The sequence below is a fragment of the Formica exsecta genome, unplaced genomic scaffold (assembly GCF_003651465.1).
Source record: "Formica exsecta isolate Colony F162 unplaced genomic scaffold, ASM365146v1 scaffold96, whole genome shotgun sequence".
In the NCBI taxonomy this organism is placed as follows: domain Eukaryota; kingdom Metazoa; phylum Arthropoda; class Insecta; order Hymenoptera; family Formicidae; genus Formica; species Formica exsecta.
This window is the reverse complement of record NW_021853724.1, coordinates 746,306-760,283: the sequence shown is the minus strand read 5'-3', so window position 1 is coordinate 760,283 and position 13,978 is coordinate 746,306. Positions and strand designations below refer to the sequence as shown.

At 33.5% G+C, this 13,978-nt stretch overlaps 1 protein-coding gene and 1 long non-coding RNA gene across 4 annotated transcripts in view; both read left to right on the top strand.

The window, feature by feature from the left end:
* The window catches only part of LOC115245358 (proto-oncogene tyrosine-protein kinase ROS-like), a 70,480-nt gene extending 56,809 nt beyond the window's left edge, over nt 1-13,671 (top strand). For all 3 annotated transcript variants that reach the window (XM_029823646.1, XM_029823648.1, XM_029823647.1), the window contains 7 exons: nt 8,190-8,283; nt 8,403-9,050; nt 9,295-10,730; nt 11,489-11,596; nt 11,765-11,982; nt 12,288-12,761; nt 12,993-13,671. In XM_029823646.1, the coding sequence (XP_029679506.1) occupies nt 8,190-8,283; nt 8,403-9,050; nt 9,295-10,730; nt 11,489-11,596; nt 11,765-11,982; nt 12,288-12,761; nt 12,993-13,340 (3,326 nt within the window). In that variant the 3' untranslated portion in view covers nt 13,341-13,671. The remainder of the gene's footprint in view (nt 1-8,189; nt 8,284-8,402; nt 9,051-9,294; nt 10,731-11,488; nt 11,597-11,764; nt 11,983-12,287; nt 12,762-12,992) is intronic.
* LOC115245362 lies at nt 2,688-4,102 on the top strand. Its single transcript, XR_003885514.1, has 2 exons — nt 2,688-2,741; nt 3,988-4,102. It is a non-coding gene; the product is annotated as an uncharacterized LOC115245362 (long non-coding RNA).
* Nucleotides 13,672-13,978: the final 307 nt, after the last annotated feature.

The following is a 13,978-nucleotide window of genomic DNA, read 5'->3' as shown; positions in this document are numbered from 1 at the left end:
TGGCGAATATGGACCCTGGTTGGACTACTATAACTCCGAAACAAATAAATATTTTTGTTTGAAAAAAATTTAAGATATACTTGAAATGTTATTTAATAAACGTGCAAAGTTTAGAATTAATATGTTTTATACTTTTCTTTTAAAAAAAATTCCCAAAACTCGCCTTATTTTCAGAGTGTCAAACTAGGAAGATTCCTTAAATGAGTGTTCTACTATTTATTCGGATGCGGAAGTGACACGATTTGCGAGTGTTAAATGGTTGCGTGGTGCGCTTCGATTTATCTCGAACTAGCAGACGTAACATTTTGGGGGCTCATCCGGGATCTTCGGACGACAGTGTTAGTTTAGATAAAATGGCAACGGCAGCTCCATCCCGGAAAAGAACGCGTCTGAGAGAATCGATGAAAGAGCCCACTAATTCACAGCCCAATGGTTTACTACTATCGGAAGTGTTGACGGAGATACGGAGCTTGCGGGAAGAACAGCGGCAACAACAGCTGCGGGAGAAGGTTCTCGAGACTCTCTTTTGTCAACGAGAGGAGGCGCAACAGCAAATGGAACAACGCTTAAATGAGTTAAATCGTTCTTATAATTCAAAATTTGTAGGGGAAAATAGGGTTTTCGCGACTAGAAATGTAACTTATGAGATCGAATACAAAATTAAACCGAATTTATTTGACGGAAGTGTCCCATTGTGCGAATTCTTAACACAATTTGAAATAATTTCGAGAGCAAACAATTGGACCGATTCCGCGAAGTCGGTAGTACTCGCCGTTTGTTTATGGGGAAAAGCGCATTCGGTTTTAGAATGCTTTGGAAGTGGAGAACAATTTTAATTTGATGATTTTTGAAATAAATTAGAATTGCATTTCGGGGAAGGACATCTTGCTCAATTTTACTATTCGCAATTTACGCAATAGAAGAGAAAAGACAAAGGAAAATTTATCAACTTTGGGGGCGGAGATTAAACGATTATCGCGTTTAGCTTATTTTGAGTGTACGCATGAAGTTCGTACGCATAAGATCGCCTGTGCTCAAATTATTGCTGCGTTGACAGATGGATTTTTGAAGAGGACATTACAATTAAAAAATATCAATTCATTAAAATCCGCGATTGAAAAAGCTATGGCTATACGAGTAATTCAGGAAAATAATTTTTTGGAAAGAAAAAATCGTTTTTATCGAAATAATAGATCTCCAAATAATTCGAAGCAGATAATTAATTTTAAAAGGAATAAAATTAAAAATAACAAGAAGTTGATTTCGGGAAAATAATACAAAAACTAAATTTTCGGAAGGAAATAAGGAATATTGACAATGTGGAAAAGTGGGATACTTTCGTGCAGAATGCCCGGTGTTTGACATTCAAAAGTCAAACTAGGTTTTGTCGAATGGAACGGGGTCAGATCGATAAATAGAGTGAAAACCCCGGATATTAACTTTAAGTTAAAACGTGTACGAAATTGTTAATTGTTTTGTTATAAAGGGAAGCTTGCTAACGGAAAACCGTGTAAATTTAAAATAGATACCCTGGGTTCGGATGTGTCAATTTTGAGCAGCAATTTAATAAATTGCCTTGAAATTAAAAGTGTAGAGAAAAATATAAGATTAGCTTATCCCACTGGGAAGATAGTTCCGATTCACTCCAATATGATTGTTAAGATGATTGTTAAGGTTGTTACGTCCAGACTCGAGGAAGGATGAGTCGACGGAAGGGCGCAACAACTATCTCTAAGCAGAACTCCTCTATAGCTTTTATGAAATCTGCTTCTGAACACTGCGAGGAAGATGGGGGTGAATTGTTCAAAAAGATGGTGGATAGTGAGGAGAAGGAACGTGGGGAAAGCGGAGGTTCGGTCGCAGGAGTGATATAGTCGAGGAAGTAGATGGGGGAATAACTGGGAGAGGAGTATCTTGGCGAGGAAGGGAGAGTAGGTTCAGTGGATACGCGTAGTGGCTTTTTTATATGCGTGTCGCAAAATTCGCAGTTTAACGGACGGCGAGTCCTCCGACTCCTGCGAATTGCTATTCGGCTGGATGTTATGGTATATGTAGTACCGGATCTGGTTTTCACTACGAAACCAGAGTGAGTGTAATGTAGCGCTTATTTATTGCGAGGGTTAATGGTATAAATGAAATGGATGAATATGACTTAGGAAGAATAAGCAAAAGACATGGAGAAAGAGATAGACAGAAGGAAAAAAGGAGAAGAAAGAGGGAGTGAGGAGGGGGAGATAGCTGTTGAGGGAGAGTGAGAGGGTAGAGAGAGGGAGGTGAGAAAGAGAGAGAGAGAAAGAGAGACCGGAAATCGATGGCATAGCTCTATCTTGCCGAGAGCATGTGACCTTTCTACCGTGTGCGGATCTCGAAAGCCAGATTACCGTTTCTCTCGTGTTTTTAATTACACGCTCGTTGCTTAAACGTTTCAGCGAGGTGTTTAACTCGCCCGTTCTTACTTGTAACTCGCGTTTTTAATAGCATGAAACTCGCCCTTTGTAATAGATTGTCGAACAAAAAAGAAGAGAATATATAAAATTAAACGATATGTATATTGTTACGTCCAGACTCGAGGAAGGATGAGTTGACGGAAGGGCGCAACAACTATCTTTATTTATCCCGAAGTCAAACGTCTCGTGGCGTTTGGTATCGGGTCGAACGAACTGACAGATCCGAAAAGCAGGTAAACGACTGAGTCGCTGTTACGCTGGTTATTCAGACGTTCGTTCGGTGGTCCCTTTTTGGTAAGAGAATTTAATCTTTTTTACGCGGGATGGGACCAAGTGCGATCTTTCTACTGGGAATGAGTGGGGGTTAATAAAGATTTATTTAATTAACAAATATAAATTTATTTAATTTTAAAATGAATGATGGGTATACATGATTATATATAAGAAAGAAAAAATAAAAATAAAAATATTAGTTTTCATCTGAATGTGTGTGAGTGTGTGTGTTAGTTCGCGGGTGTTACATTGATACGGAGGTCATCAGTCAAAATAAGATGGAATGATTTTACTGTTAAATTTAGAATCTGACTGGGTGATACAATATAAAAATAATTTGATTAAAGGATAAAAACATAAAATCAAAATCAATATGTATAAGTAAATAAGTGTATATGTTAAGAACGGTCAGAAATATAAAATTGGTCGCTCGCATATGTGTTAGATTAAGATCAGGATTTAAAATTTTCTAAGATTTATTACCGAAACGGGTTGATAATTTAAAAGAATGAAACATTCTTCGGAAAGTTTTGATTTAAATAAGAAACAAGACAAAAAGGAGGAAAAGAAAAATTATTCAATTAAACTTACTTTTTTCAATAGTAATTCAGAGGTGGAGGGGTGGCGAATTTTTGTACGGTGTTTTGCTCTGTGTCTCATGTCGGCAACCCGGTGTTCGATTCGTGGTTGCTCTGGAGATGATGCCAAGTGAGGACACTGGTGGCACAAGTGCCTAACTCGTGAATTTCGGTGCAAAAGCACAGAGTAAGACTGCGTGAAGCTGAAGACTGGAGAATAAGTGCGTAAGTGAGTTCGAGTCCTCTTTTTATATCTTTCTTTTCGGGGTGTATTCTAATTTCTAAGAGTGGGAATCTTCCAAAACTTTAACGAATTAAAAGTTGTGCCAGTGTCCTCATTAGGCGGGGTGTTTCTCCTACTTTTCAAATTTTCACTCATGACGATCGTCGATTGGTGATCAGTTCAGAGTCCCTTGAGCTCTAGGTTTCCCTTACGCCCGTGATTTGATTAGACAAAGTCCAATGTGACGTCACAGAAGTTTCGTCATTATTGATTTAGTTGTATTCATCAGATGTTTTGTGAGAATTTTATTATCCTTCCGTTATCAGCTTTTTATTCCGCTGGAGAATTCTACTGCGAGGGTATCTACTGGTTTTTATTTATTTTTAGGCGACCGGGGCGCGGTTTCGTCGCGTCTTTCTCACGGTTACTCGTAGATATAGATATTGAAAACTGACTAAATGTTAAGGAATGTGTGACGCAAGATGCTCTATTTACCGAACGACTCATTTCTATCACCGATCGATTATCATTGCCGCAACTTCGCGGAAGGAAGGAATCGTGGAGTCACCAGGACGTAACAAGGTTAACTGAGAAAATTCTCTTTAGAGTTACCTATATATATTTGTTGCAAATATAAATGATGATTATCTTTTGGAAATAGGTATCTTGTCTCTTACGGGAATAGAGTTTAATTTTTGTTCCGCATTGAGAATTCCACAAGAGGAATTAGTTTGCGCACGATTAAATCATCAAGGAAATAAAGTTCTTATTTTTTTAACAGAATTATTTGAACGAGATTCGGTGGATTTAGATTTGGATCAGAAGGAAATGTTTGCCGAACTTTTGACTAAATTTCAGGACATCTTTTCCGAAGACATTATTGCTGGAAATTGTGACCTTATAGAGCGTAGAGTAGAATTGAATGATTTTCATCCTATCAAGCAAGTTCCTCGAAGAATTTTTCTGCATTTGCATTCTGAAGCAGAAGTGATGATTAATAAAATAAAAAAACAAGAAATGATTGAAGAGTCTCGAAGATCTTAGATGTCATGTGCAGTCATGTTTAAAAAAAAGGATGGTTCAATTCGTTTGTGTATAGATTATTGGAAATTAAATGCCGTTTTAGTAAAAGATTTTTTACCTATTGCCTCAGATTGATGACACAATAGATCAATTGTCAGGAAATTCTTGGTTTTTTACTTTAGACCTCAAAAGTGGATATTGGCAGATAAAGATTCGTTTAGAAGATAGAGAAAAGACAGCATTTTCCATTGGAAATAGCCTTTGGTAATTTACTGTTATACCGGTTATACTGTTATTTGGTTTGTGTAATGCCCCTGCAACTTTTAAACGGTTGATGAAGCAAACCTTGTGTAGTCTACTATCTAAAACTTATCTAGTTTATTTGGATGATGTTATTAATTTTGGTAGGACTTTTGAAGAAATGATTTAACGATTAAATTGTATTTCTTCGTTTCAAATCCGCGCAATTAAAACTTAATCCGAAAAAATATTTTTTCTTAAACAAGTCAGTGAATTTGGGTCATATAATTTTGAGTGATGAAGTTGCAACTGATCCAGAGAATATTTCCGCTGTAACAAATTGACCGATTCTTTAGATTAAAAAACAGATCCGGAGTTTTCTTAGTTTTTGCTTGTATTACCGAAAGTTTGTTAAGGGATTTTCTCTTATCGCAAAATCTCTGTATTTGTTGACGGAAAATCAAATGAAGTTTGTATAGTCATCGCAATATCAGACTTCTTTTGAAAAATTAAAGCAGTTTTTAATTTTTTCTCCAGTATTAACTTTTCCTATGGAAGAAGGGAAATTTATTTTAGATACAGTTTCTGATCATGGGATTGGCGCTGTTTTGTCTCAGACGCAAGGAGATCGGTATAGAGTCATCGCCGATTATAGTCGGGTTTTGAGTAAGACGGAGAGGAATTATTGTGACTTATCGTGAATTGTTAGCTATAGTCAATTCTATAAAAACTTTCCACCATTATATTAAAATTTGTTATTCGGACAGATCATGTTTCTCTTCGATGGTTATTATCTTTTAAGGGACTGGAACAGCTGGCTCGTTGGTTAGAAAGGTTACAGCAATATGATTTCAAGATATTATATCGGAAAAAGAATTCTCATCATAATGTTGATGGACTTTTTAGACGTTCTTGTGAAAAAAATCCTTGCAAATACTGTACTAATGTGGAAATTAAAGATGTATAGAAAGAGTCAGAAAAAATCGATCGGATTATTTTTGGAAAAAAGTTTGGTAAATATTTAGATTAACGTACCCACCTCCAATGACTTTGACCTTGACATATGTTGCCAAGGTCACTGTTCTGAGTAACATCCAAGAAGTTTTAGCCGTCGCTCGTTGTTCGTTAAAATTATTAACAAAAAAAGTTTGAGAAATATAGTAGTTATTTTAAGTATTCAAATGTGGAAATAGTACAATTATAAACAAAGAAAAGTTATTTAAAGGAGTAAATCTTTTCTGGCAATAGATATTTGCTTGTTGTTACAGATTGCTTTTCAAGATGGTTGAGGCAATTCCATTAAATATTAGGGCAAATTCAGTTGCAGAAGCGTTCGTAAGTCTGGTTATTTCGAGACATGAAGTTCTTTTAGAAGTTCACACCGATCAAGCAAAATATTTTGAATCATAACTCTTCCAGGAGTTATCGAATTTATTAGGGATTAAAAACATAAGGACAACTACCTTATATCCTCAGTCGGATGGATAGGTAGAGAAGCAGCGGCGAACGATTCTTAATTATTTAACGAAGTTTATTCCTTCACAGAAAAACTGAGATCGTTGGATATCAATGCTTTTATTGACGCTTATCGCTCTTTTAAACATGAAACCACTAAGATTTCTTCTTCGGAGGTTTATTTCCCTCGAAATTTACATTTATCTTTGGATTTGTTACGGAGAATTTCTCTTGGGGAGGAGAGTCATTTATCTAAGGAATATCACGTTTTGGATTTGAGGAAAAAGTTGGATATAATTCATGAAGCTGTTCGTGAGTCAGTTGATATCAAATCAGAAAAAGTAAAATCTGCCCATGATCGAAAGGCTAGGGAAGTCAATTTTACGATTAGTCAGAAAGTTTGGTGTTATAATCCTCGGCGTGAAAGAGGCAAAGCTTCAAAATTACAAACTTATTGGGAGATACCTTATAAGGTGATTAAAAAATTAAATGATGTGGTTTATTCTATTCAGAAATCTTTTCTTTATTCAGAAGAAGCTTTATTTTATGAAAGACATTTAGAATAGTAATGTTAGTCGGAATGGAAATCATATTTAAATTCCATTTAAACTTATTGTTTGTTTGAAAGTGTTTATTTAAAATTGTAGTATTTATTTAAAATTTTTCTGTATGTAATTATTTCTGTAAGTTAATTTTATTCTAAAGGTAAAGGCGGTTAGAGAGTAACAAACATGAAGAGGAGCTAAGAAAAGAAATATGGAGAAACTCCTCGGAAGACTGCAACTCTTGATCTCGCAAGACTGCTTCACCCACGGTTTTTGATCAGTGGTTTTCTTGTTGGGTCGTAGGGCAAATGCCGAGACTTGAGTCTTTACAGGATGTTGGATCTACGGAAGATACCCCCTCTCTTGTCTAAAGATTTTTAAAAGAAGGACTATAATCCAGTTTCCAGAGGAAGCAATGGAATGAAAACGGCGTGCAGTTCGGTAACCTGAGCAATAGTTTGGGATAAAAAGGAAATTACACAAAAAACCTTGGTGTGACTTGGAACTGATATTTTGAAGAATTTTGGGATTTTCTTGTTATCCTTCTGCATTGATTGTCGGGATGACTATCTTAGAAGAGGGAGAGCAATGTTACGTTTTTGCGTGCATGCTTGTACGCGATCGCGTTGAAGGCGATCGATCTGAAGCGAGATCGTAAAGGAGGATCGTCTCCAGGAGCGTTGTCATGTGATGTTGATAAACAGCGGCAGACATATTAGATTTTTGATAGCTGGTCAAGCAGTACGGTCGTGTTTTGGACAATTCCGTCTTTTACGTTCGCATATCGTTATATTACATTATTGTGTTACTGCTTTAATAAAGTTATTATTATTTCTTAAAGAAGTGTTCTACTATTTGCTCGGGTGCGGAAATGACACGATTTGCGAGTGTTAAACGGTTGCGTTGTGCGTTTCAATTTATCTCGAACCAGCGGATGTAACAATATCTTTCAACAGCGAGAAGAATATAAATTTCATTTTGCTCTAAAAAGAGGAAGAAAAATCTACATATTGTATGTCAAATTAATCAAAATTTAATACAAAGCAGTCAATTTCATTATTTAATTTTGCTAGTTTATTTATTTTTTTTAACAATTGCAAATATTATACTTTTGATTTCTTAATCAATAAAAAATTTCCGAAAGACGCTTTATACTTTATTATTTGTCTCTGCTCTGAATTAAATTACATCTTTAAGTCTTAAAACACGTAATTTTTTTGATATTATTTTATTATTTTAAAAGTCAACATTTGCTGTGCTAATTTCTACATTTTGCAATTTATCTCTATTTTTTTTTGCTTTTATTTTTACATTCAATTGATTTTTTCTGAATTACTGATGTAATCAACTTAACTTTTGTTCTTATATATAATTATGCCAATATGTGCGATTGCAAAATTTCTAGAAAGTATTTTGAGCAAACCAACATTTCCCAGAGCATTTGTCGATTTCTACAATGGATTCCTAAACGAGAAAAACGACATTTCTGCGACATTCAGGTAAAAAATCTAAATTCTCAGTCTGTATTCTTTTAAATTTAACGACACATACATAAAAACATTGATTCTGTTATAATCTTACTAAATATAAATAAACTAAAATCTCATTTTTGTTACAGATGGAACCTACCTGAATCTACAGACGAAGTAATACAAGGATACACAGTGCAGTGTTGGTTCATCGAGAACCAAAAACGGATTCAAATTTGCGACGACAAAAGTATTTCAGCAACAACATTGGAATGCACAGTGCACAATCTAAAACCTAATACGACGTACTACTTTCAAGTACAAGCACATACTAAAGTTGGTGCTGGCCCTTACACCGATTTAATTGATGTATCGACTACGCATGAAAATCCAATACCGCAATTATTGATTGTATCGGAAAATGGTATTAATATATGGGATCTGGATTCAAAAATCAACATTGGACTCGTTAAGCAAAGGGATGTGGTAGATGTCACTTATTCAATAGCGGAACATAAAATTTATTGGAGCAATAAAATGAGGGACCTAATGATATTGGAGATGAATGAAAACAATATTACAAAAATAGCTAAGCTTCGAAGTATTGCGCGCAATCTCTGTATCGACTGGGTAGCAAAAAATCTGTACTGGATAGGATCAGACAGTCTTTTGTCTTTTGGCGACGTATTAAAGCTCGACTTAACAATGTGGGAAAATGGCATAGTCAAATATGATAAGATTCTGGAAATAAAATCCGATTTTTTACCTTGCATTTTAACTATACTACCGTCTGTAGGGTATGTTAACCTTCATTCATTTGAAATAAATAAAAAATATTTTCAATAAAGATTTGTACTAATTTGAATTTTTCCAATAATTTCATGGCTATGTAATTAAGATCAAAAGTTATAAAAAAAATAATAAATTAACACAAACTTAATTATAAGAATTTTAAATATTCATTATATGATACATAAAAATTGTTATAATAATGTTCTATATTCTATGTATAATAAGTATAATAATGCATATATTTTTTAGAAATTTATATTGGACAAATTACACAAATTATCTTGCTAAGATAATGCGATCGGATCTCGATGGAAAATTCGCTCAAAGATTTCAAAGAAATTTATCGATTATGTGCCCCTCTTCACTCGATTTATCATATTCTTCTTTCATGAAAATTGATGACATGAATACTAAGAAGCCGCTAATTTACTGGCTATGGAGTGCTTCTTTGATTGTGACAGACATTAATGTTTCTATGTGCAATTTAATTTTACAAACCAAAAATATTGGTAATGAAATATACTTCAAATCATTTTTAGCGATTGATAAGACAAACATTTACTTTTCTACATATAACAGCGATAATTATTTGTATGCTTTAAAAAAAAAATATGCACTTCTCGATAGTGTAGACGCATTCAAATACATCCAAAAGATAAAACCGTCTTTCGGTATTCTCAAAACTCATGTTTTCGGTAAATCTTTGCAATCGTATCCTCCGACAAAATGTCTGACACCGGACAAAAAAGTTTACTACGTAGAACCAGTAATGGTAACGACGAACAGCATCATCGTAAATCTTCCGAAACCGGTCCCCAAGAGTGGATGCAAAAGATACAACTTACCTACCACTCTATATACCATCTACATAAGCCACTGTTTGGATAATGAGCTTAACAAGTTCGATAATTTCACCGTGCGGACGTACGAGCAATATTACAAAATTCAGAATTTAACGCCGCTTACAGAGTACAAGTTATTGCTAGTAATAAGCAATTTTTACTCTGATCAGTTATCGATAGGCCCGTTATTTGGCTCAGAAATGATACTAAGAACTAAACCGAGCAAGCTTAATAAACCGGAAAATGTGACAGTTCAGGTTCTAACGCCTACTAAAGCGGCAGTTCGTTGGATGCCACCCAAGAAACTGAACTGCGTCCCCGTGACCTACAAAGTATATTGGATGTTAATTATTTTGGTAAACAATACGCGACAAATACACGAGTCAAATAAACTTATAAATAAAATCAAACATAAGATACATAGCAAATTTTTCACAATAATCGAACCTTTGATACCAGGACAGAAATACAGGGTATATGTACGCATGCATCCAGTCAACTACAGCGATCTTTATACTAACAGTTTGAGCAAAACCTTATACGTATATTCGGAACCAAACAATATAACTTTGAACGAGGTTAGCATAAACGGTATGAATATCTCGTGGATTCCTAGCGTTAATTTGACAATTCATTACATATTGGAATACAAAAATGTTGAGATGCAGAAGTGGCAAATTGCAAACAACTTTGAGCCGAATAATGAGAAAAAAGTAATGTACTATATAAAAAATCTACTACCAGGAACTCTATACGAATTTCGTTTGATACTGAGATACCCCAAGTACGAGACAGACTTTATATGGCCGTCCGATGGAAGATTTACTTTTTCAACTATGACAAGTAAGCAAATGAAGATATTATAATATTATATACTTTTTTGCAGGGTTGGGAAAGTTACTTTATAAAAGTAACTCGTTATCGTTACCGTTCTTTTTTTTTTAAAGTAACTTGTCACCGTTACCAACTTTTAAAAGGAACTCATCACCGTTACTAATTTTGAAAAGTAACTCGTTACCGTTACTTAGAAAATAACGAATCGTTACAGTTTTCGTTACTTCTTTTATATATAGTACACACTTTACGTATAATTTTTTTAATACAAGATCAAATTAAACTAAAAATTTAGACTAAACACTAAAAATTTTTTAACATTATTTTATATGTGCTACTCGCCTTACAAAGTAAAAAGAAACAAGATACCAAAAAGAGCTTCTTTTAATTTTCATGTAATGAAAACTGCTGCATTGCAACACTCTTATCAATATGTTTGTTTGCATGAAGATTATAAGAGCAAATTCGAAAAAAGTAACGATAAGAGTAACTGTTAAATTCGTTACTCGTTACCGAAAAATGTAACGAAGTTATTTTTACCGTTACAAACAAAATTTGTAACACCGTTACCGTTACAGTTACCAAAAAAAAAGTAATTGTAACGATAACGGCGTTATAAGTAACGCATTACTTCCCAACACTGCTTATTTGAGATAAAAATGTTAACAAAATTTAAAGCTAGTAATTTTTAATAATAGGATTATGAATAGAAGTAAGTTTCTAAATAAGATGAAGATATTAAGAGAGTATATTTTTGCATAATAAAGGTGAAATTTCAAGCACTCCTGGAATATTAGTTATGCAATATTACCTACCATTCATCTTAAGCCTTGTCGCTATAATTACTGTAATCTACATCTACTACTTTTATTATTGTAAGTATATTTAATACGAATTTAGGTCTTTAATTGCAGAAAAAGGTTATATCTAATGTTTTATAATATATTGAGGTTTTCTAAGAAAAGTTAATTTATTTACTGAAAAAGCGATGTAAATTTTGCAACTCATATTAATATAATAAGCAAATTGTGATTTTATAACAGTATATCGACAACGTAAAGAAAGTAACGAGCAAGTTTTGCCTCCAATGATGATTGACATCGAATTAGCGATTTTACATGAGATACCTAACACTAATGTTCAACTCAATACGTTATACAGTCCTATGTTGCAATATAATTCGGATGAAAATGTACTGATCAAAATCAAACTTGAGCAAATCAGACTAGAAAAACTTTTAGGTAGCGGCGCATTCGGAATGGTAAATACTAATTTTTTCGATGAAATGTTATATGCTATTAATTTCTAGACCAACAGAAACTGACATAGATACGCATTCATCGATAAAAATAATTACACAAATAACTTTTTATAAGAAATTATAAATAATGCAAAATTTTTGTGAGGTAACATAATTCTATGTATTTTTTTTTTTTGTTAAATTAAGGCATAATTTAATACAAAATAAAATATAATGTCACTTGACATTAGACTACATATTTTTTAACTATACGTTTTTTATTTTTAAAAAAGTATAAATTTAAATTAGTTTTAAATATTTTGTAGGTGTTTCAAGGAAAAGTAAAGAATTTAGAAAGACCGGGCATAGAGGTACCCGTTGCCATAAAAAAACTTCGAAATAATGCTTCCTCCCAAGAAAAAAAGAAGTTTTTAGAAGAGGCCAGGCTTATGAATCATTTCCGACATAAACATGTGCTAAGATTGCTGGCTGTCTGCTTAGACAAAGATTCTCCATTAATCGTGTTGGAATTAATGGAAACTGGTGATCTGTTACAATATTTGAGAAATAGTCGACAATTGCAACCGTCAGATTCGCACGCTCTGCGTCTGCAAGACTTGTTCACCATGTGCGAAGATGTTGCGCGAGGCTGTTGCTACCTGGAAAATCTGCGTTTCGTTCATAGAGATCTCGCGTGTCGAAATTGCTTAGTATCCGCAAGAGATCGCGAGAACCGTGTTGTCAAAATCGGCGATTTTGGACTAGCTAGAGATGTTTACAAGAATGACTATTACCGTAAGGTAAATACAATTATTAAAAAAATAAATTTTTTTAGAAATATTTGTGTGTTCTTCTTTTTGTCGTAATAACATAGTACATTTTTACTTTAAAAATAGAGAATTTAGGCAAAATAAATTATTTCTATTTATATAAAGTAAGAGATAAGTGAACGTTTTTCGCTTTAGCACAAATAATTTAAAAATGGAAAACTTGAACTAGAAGATTAACTTTACTAAAATCACATGTTTTAGAAAGAACAAGGTCTGCTTCCTATTTGCTGGATGGCACCAGAATCTCTGGTGTTCGGAATATTTAGTTCTCAGAGCGATGTTTGGTCATTTGGGGTTCTAATGTGGGAAATTACATCATTGGGTGACCATCCCTACATTGGTAGAACTAATCTGGAAGTGATAGATTATGTACGCGCTGGAGGCAGATTGCCGATACCTCTCAATTGTCCATCGACTTTGTACGAATTAATGCTGCGTTGCTGGAATCCAACGAATAATAGACCGAATTTCAAAGTTTGTCTCGAAAATATTATAGCTCTAAAAAATAACATAGAAGATACCTTACTAAGTCCAGTGGATATTTTGTAGCCAATAAAATTAAATTAATTAGTGACGTTATTTTCCAAACGATCCAATGAAACTCAACGGATAAATAAGATTAAATAACTAATGTTCTGCCGTTTTCAAATTTAATTTTAATATATTAGATTTATCAATAAAAATAAGAAAAACGTTTTTTAATCTTACTTCGAGAAAAATTTTAATGATTAAAACACATAACACTTGTCCTTACAATTGTAAACAACGGGATGCTGGCGCTAGTACCTTCGAGTAACCGAAACGAAATTTAATGGTTCTGATTACTATAATTATCGATAGATTGCTACAGTAGTTTTAGAAATTTGTGCTATATATATAAAATTTATTTATTTCCGATATTAAAAGAAAAAATATATCCAATAAATTGAAATCCGTGTAAAAAGGACATCACAGATGTAAAAAAAAAAAAAGCGCTAAGTATAGTCATTAAAAATATTATCTTCTCAATAATTATATTTATAAATTACATTTTATTTGTATTAATAACGCGAGAAAACAACTTAAAATATTAGCATAAAAAAGAAGTAAAATCAGAAAAATCACGCTAAATAAATCTAGAAAAATATACTTATAAAAACGCATAATATTCAGTTGAATTATTTTTTATAACTTGAGTAGATCTATTT